A 6,022-nucleotide genomic window follows, 5' to 3' on the forward strand; every position below is an offset into this window, starting at 1 on the left:
ATTATTAAACTGATTCTTTAACCACCGAATCTGTGCAAACTCCTTATTTAAAGTTTATATAGCAAGCATTTAATTACAGATTCTTTAACCACTTTAATCACTGAATTGATTTTTTAACCACACCTTCAGAGAAAAAAGAAAAGACAGATTTAAGGGAGAATGTGAATATTATATAAAGCTTACAAATGACATTTGCACAGCATAGCCACGTAAACATTTTTTTCTCCTTTAAGAGTTTGGATTGTGTCACCATAGTTTCAGACATTCACCTTACTCCGCTTTAAGATCTGGTTCCCAAAGAACACTGACCTCTCTTCTCAGTGTCTCTAGAAGATTGTAGGTCATTTTGTTGGGGGAGGGGCAATTCTGAGCTTAACAAGCATGGTAGACAGAATAGAGCTCCATTGTTCATTTGCCTTATTGTTCACTGCAGCGTCACTCTAACATTACTACTCCGTAACTGCCTGGTGAACGTATTCCATCATGCTAGGATTTATTTTTTATTTGCGCTCATCCTATTTTTTTCCCTTGATTAATTTCCTTCCGGTCATACAACATCTATTTTCTCATTTAGTCAGTTTTGAAGTCCACTAATAAGTGCAGAGATACGTTGTTCTTTAAGATGTTTTATGTTTCAGGAACCTCACATCAGACACTGTCTTACCTCAGGGGTGAGATAGAGACAGAAACCCAGGGAGACGAAAGCAATAACTTTGGGACATGTGTAAAAGATTTACTACTGCCAAACGGTATATTTGCATAGAACACACATACACACACACGCACACACACACACACAATGGCTTTTCTCTATAAGACAACACAGATCATATACCCAGGATGCCAAAGATAAGACGAATTTTGAGACACTTGAATATTTTATTAAAAATAAAATTGAGGGGTGCCTGGGTGGCTCAGTTGGGGTCAAGCCTCCAACTCTTGATTTCAGCTCGGGGCTCAAGGTGGTGAGTTCAAGCCCTACGTTGGGCTCCATGCCTTCTGCAGAGCCTGCTTAATAAATAAATAAATAAATAAATAAATAAATAAATAAATAAATAAATAAATAAATAAAATTCAGTATTGAATAAGCTATTAAAAGGAAACAAAAAAGTCAATTTATTTGTTTTAATTAGTTTTATGTAATAAATGCTCGTATTAGTGTTTATTATATGCCAGTAACATAAATGTTTTACAAATATCTACTCATTTATTCCTCTAGCCAACACAGAGCGGTTAAATAACTTTATCAAGCCCACACAACCAGTAAGTAGCAAAGCTTAGCTTTGAACCCAGTCATCTCTTACAGTAACTACTGTGTTAACTGTGATGTTTAACTACTTCCCAAGATCACAGATATGGTTCTGTAGAATTATCTAGTTTACCTGTGGGCACTTTTTTCCTAGAATTTTTCTCAACGTTCCTTTACATGGAAGAACGTGATTTTAGGATGGAAAAATAAAGCTTTGCTTTAAGGATTTTGTCAATTTTCACAATTCTGCTAGATCTTATCAACCAAGCCACATTCCTTTCCCTTCAGCTTGAAAGGAACTAATCTCATTTCTTAATGTGCACAACTTTTGGAGAGTTATACTGCATCTCAGAACACCAGCTCAGCATAACAGCCTCTGGTATCAAGGAAGATTTTTAATTACCTCTTTTAAAGAAAATGGCCAAAAAAAGGAAACAAACCAAATAGGTCACGGAAAATGTGATAGCTGTGATTTTATTATATTTCTATTTGCTTCCTTAAAAGGGAGACTAAAGATACCCTTGCTTCATACACCACTCAAGTCAACTCACGTATTCTGATATCATCTATTTTGGACAAGAAAAACAAGAGAACCAAGATGTTGGAGAGCAATTACACCATGCCAACGGAGTTTCTCCTTGCTGGATTCACAGATTATCTCCCTCTCAGAGTCACACTATTCTTGGTATTTCTCATAGTGTATACACTCACTCTGGTGGGAAATATGAGTTTAATAATCCTAGTTAATATCAATTCATGCCTTCAAACACCCATGTATTATTTTCTCAGCAACTTGTCTTTCTTGGACATCTGCTATTCTTCAGCAATCACCCCTAAGATGTTGGTGAACTTCTTAGCATCCAGGAAAAGCATCTCTCCCTATGGCTGTGCAATACAAATGTTTTTCTTTGGTTGTTTTGCTGATGCTGAGTGCCTTATCCTGGCAGCAATGGCATACGACCGCTACGCAGCCATCTGTAACCCATTGCTCTATTCTACACTTATGTCCAGGAGGGTCTGTATCTGCTCCGTTGTGTTGGCCTACTTCAGCGGAAGCATGACTGCGATGGCACATGTGTGCCTCACGTTCAGGCTGCCGTTCTGTGGCTCCAATATTGTTAATCATTTCTTCTGTGATATCCCACCTCTCTTAGCTTTATCATGCGTGGATACACATATCAATGAGCTTTTGCTCTTTGCCTTGTGTGGCTTCATTCAGACCAGCACTTTTGTGGTCATATTTATCTCTTACTTCTGTATCCTCATCACTGTTTTGAGCATTAAGTCCTCAGGGGGCAGGAGCAAAGCATTCTCCACCTGTACTTCCCATTTCATAGCGGTCACATTATTCTACGGAACGCTCCTGTTTATGTACTTACGTCCCACCACCAGCTATTCCCTAGACACTGACAAGGTAGTTGCGGTGTTTTATACTGTTGTCTTTCCCATGTTTAACCCAATAATCTATAGCTTCAGAAATAAGGATGTAAAGGATGCCCTCAAAAAGCTACTAGAAAGAAACTGGACTTTTAAATGAATAAGAACTTGAATAATTTAAGAATATTCAAGATATAGCTTGCCCTTCCAATATCATCATGCCGTGCATACCCTGTATGTCAACTCTTTGAAATTTATTATCATTTTTCAGAAATAAAGATAACTTTTCATCCTCAATACTTTAGGATACTTTTGTCCTCTCATTCAGAAATGTGCTCTCCAAAATTATTCTACTCTGTGAAATACTCTTGAAATAAAATAAATAATAATAATTGCTTTCCAGTTAGTGTTTATAAAATACTTTGTGCATTGATTCATTATATTCCTTATCATGATGTATTAAAGATATATGTTGAATTGTCTGTCAACCCACCCATATTAGAAGCTCCTTGGCAGCAGGGTATATGTATCTTATTAGTTTATTGTTCCAGTTCCTATATAGTAGTGGACATACGGCACATTCGCATTACATGTGTGTTTCATGGATGAATGGGTAGAATAAATAGATGGATGGAAAGATGAGTGAGTAAATGTAGCTTGCTTTGTTTGGGAAACTGAGTCTAGATTCTGCACTTGCAGAACATTTATCATCAGGGACATTTGATATCACTCATGGTAAGAAATGGTGGTTTCACTGGCTCTTAGGAAATCAGATAGACGTCACATAGTAATGGTGTCTTTAATATTAGGACAGAGTGAAGTTATGACACACTGATTTTCTTTGGGCTAGATTGATTAGTGTAAGGGATCCTCTACTGTTCCATTCATAGTGGGGACATGTACAAACCAAACAAGTTTGTGAAGATCATCAAGATTATAAACTGTATACATTACTAATTATTTGACCATGTTACTGAATTAATCTTTGAGTCCCTATCTTCAAGGAGTGAACAATTGTTTTAATCATTTTATTCTGCAAATGACAATGCAAACCAATTAAAGTATAAATATTCCTTGCTCTGGGATCACTTTTGAGGATTAAATTGTCAGACATTTTCTGAGGTTGATTTTGATCCTTCGGTCTCCATTTCCTTTGTTTTATCTTGACAAAGTTGAAGGAATAAATTGTGTACGTGTGAATATATAATACTGTGCATTTTCTAGTAAGCATGAAGATATAATGACTGCATTAGTCTACCCTATAAATGGACACCGATAAGATATTGCCCATTGCCATGGATTGCTTTGAGTATTAAATGAACTAATATATGTAAAACTACTAGCATATGTATGATTCGAAAATTAGGTGATTAAATATGTATCAATCTCCTGAATACATGTAAAGCTTATACTGTCAATTACAATGTAATGGTATATCATTGCTCATTATTTTTTTACTATTATATTACTATTTGATTTAAAGAAACAGTAAAGATTTGATTCCCAGAAGAAATTAGGCATTTCAAAAATATCTGTGAAGCATTCCAAATGTTCTGAGATGTTGCTGGAAACCAAAAAACAAAACAAAACAAAACGAAAGAAAGAAAGAAAGAAAGAAAGAAAGAAAGAAAGAAAGAAAGAAAGAAAGAAGATAGAAAACAACCCAAAAAACAAAAATGCAGAACTCAATATTCAAATTAGTGACCTTCAGCATATTAAAACACCTGTCCTACTATGAAGACTGCCCGAGTACACAGTACGACGCCATTAATTTGTTCTTATTTTTTTACTAGTTTCTGAAACTTACAGGCTAGTTTGAAATTTTCTTTTAATTTTAGTGCAATTTCCTTTTAAAAAAACATTAAGCTGATTCTTTCTCATCATCCATCCATTGTGTTATGGATATGAGGTTGCATAAAAAAATTATCAGCTTCCTTAATAGGGCCTATTAAATCTGAGACAAGTTTTCATTTTCTAAAATAAGTTAGTTTAAAATAAATAAACTACAATGTATTTGGTTTTGTTGTTGCTGCCATCATTGTTTTTATTTTTTTAAGTTTTTGTTTAAATTCCAGTTAGTTAACATATAATGTAATATTCATTTGAAGTATACAATACAGTGATTCAATACTTCCACAGAACACCCAGTGCCCTCCCTAATCCCCATCACCTATTTCACCCATCCCCTCTGCCAACCTCCCATCTGGTAACCATCAGTTTGTTCTCTATAGTTCAGAGTCTGTTTCTTGGTTTGCCTCCTTCTCTCTTTTTTCCCCCTCTCTTTGTCCCTTTGTTTTGTTTTCTAAATTCCACATATGAGTGAAATCATATGGTATTTGTCTTTCTCTGACTGATATATTTCATTTAGCATAATGCTCTCTAGCTCCATCTACGTTGTTGCAAATGGTAAGATTTCATTCTTTTTGATGGCTGAGTAATATTCCATTGTATATATACCACATCTTCTTTATCCATTCATCTGCTGATGGACACTTGGGCTGTTTGCGTAGTTTGCTATTGTTGATAGTGCTACTACAAACATCGGGGTACACGTATCCCTTTGAGTTAGTGTCCTTGTATTCTTTGGGTAAATACCTGGCAGTACAAATCCTGGGTCATAGGGTAGTTCTATTTTTAACTTTTTGAGGACCCTCCATACTGTTTTCCAGAGTGGCTAGCCCAGTTTGCATTCCCACCAACAGTGTAAGAGGGTTCCCCTTTCTCTACATCCTTGTCACACCTATTGTTTCTTGTGTTGCTGATTTTAGACATTCTGACCGGATTGAGGTGATGTCTCATTGTGGTTTTGATTTGTCGTTCCCTGATGACCACTGGTGGTGAGCACCTTGGCTCTGTTGGCTCTAATCATCATCACCACCTTTGCTCTGATGTCTGTTGACCATCTGTAGGTCTTCTTTGGAAAACTGTCTATTCATGTCTTCTGCCCATTTTTTGACTATAGTGTATTTGTAAACTGTAAAATTGTGAAGAGTTTATCTAGCCCAAAGTTTCTATTGACATTTTGGGCCAATATTTCTTTACTGGGGAGGAAGAGAGGCCTATTCTGCACATTTTAGGGTGTTACGCAGCATCCTGATCTCTATTCACCAGATGTCAGTAGCACCCTCCCTGTCCAGGACAGCTAAATGTATCCAAACTTTGCCAATGTCTCTTTGGAGGCAAAATTACCCATGAGCGAGAACCACTGAACTTAGTCAAGACTATTCCTTTGTCTATAAAACAAGTGAAACCCATAAGAGTGAGGTCACTGCCTGAATATATCAGAATAATAATTAGGTAAAAACATCTCAGATGAGATATTATTTTGTTCTGCCTTATTTCCCTAATGTTGATTTATTTCTTTTTTTTTTAATTTTAATGTTTTTTTATTATATT

At 35.9% G+C, this 6,022-nt stretch overlaps 1 protein-coding gene across 1 annotated transcript; it reads left to right on the plus strand.

The window, feature by feature from the left end:
• The first annotated feature begins 1,847 nt into the window (after nt 1-1,847).
• LOC123784951 (olfactory receptor 5AS1) lies at nt 1,848-2,786 on the plus strand. The gene has a single exon (XM_045786487.1). It carries the CDS (start codon nt 1,848-1,850, stop codon nt 2,784-2,786), a length of 939 nt encoding a protein of 312 aa, XP_045642443.1.
• Nucleotides 2,787-6,022: the final 3,236 nt, after the last annotated feature.

Source organism: Ursus americanus, chromosome 24 (assembly GCF_024610735.1).
Source record: "Ursus americanus isolate L20-20 chromosome 24, mUrsAme1.1.p, whole genome shotgun sequence".
In the NCBI taxonomy this organism is placed as follows: Eukaryota; Metazoa; Chordata; class Mammalia; order Carnivora; family Ursidae; genus Ursus; species Ursus americanus.

What these genes read in the sequence shown, in the direction of transcription:
- LOC123784951 (XM_045786487.1), top strand. Translation starts at nt 1,848, where the DNA reads ATGTTGGAGAGCAATTACACCATGCCAACGGAGTTTCTCCTTGCTGGA.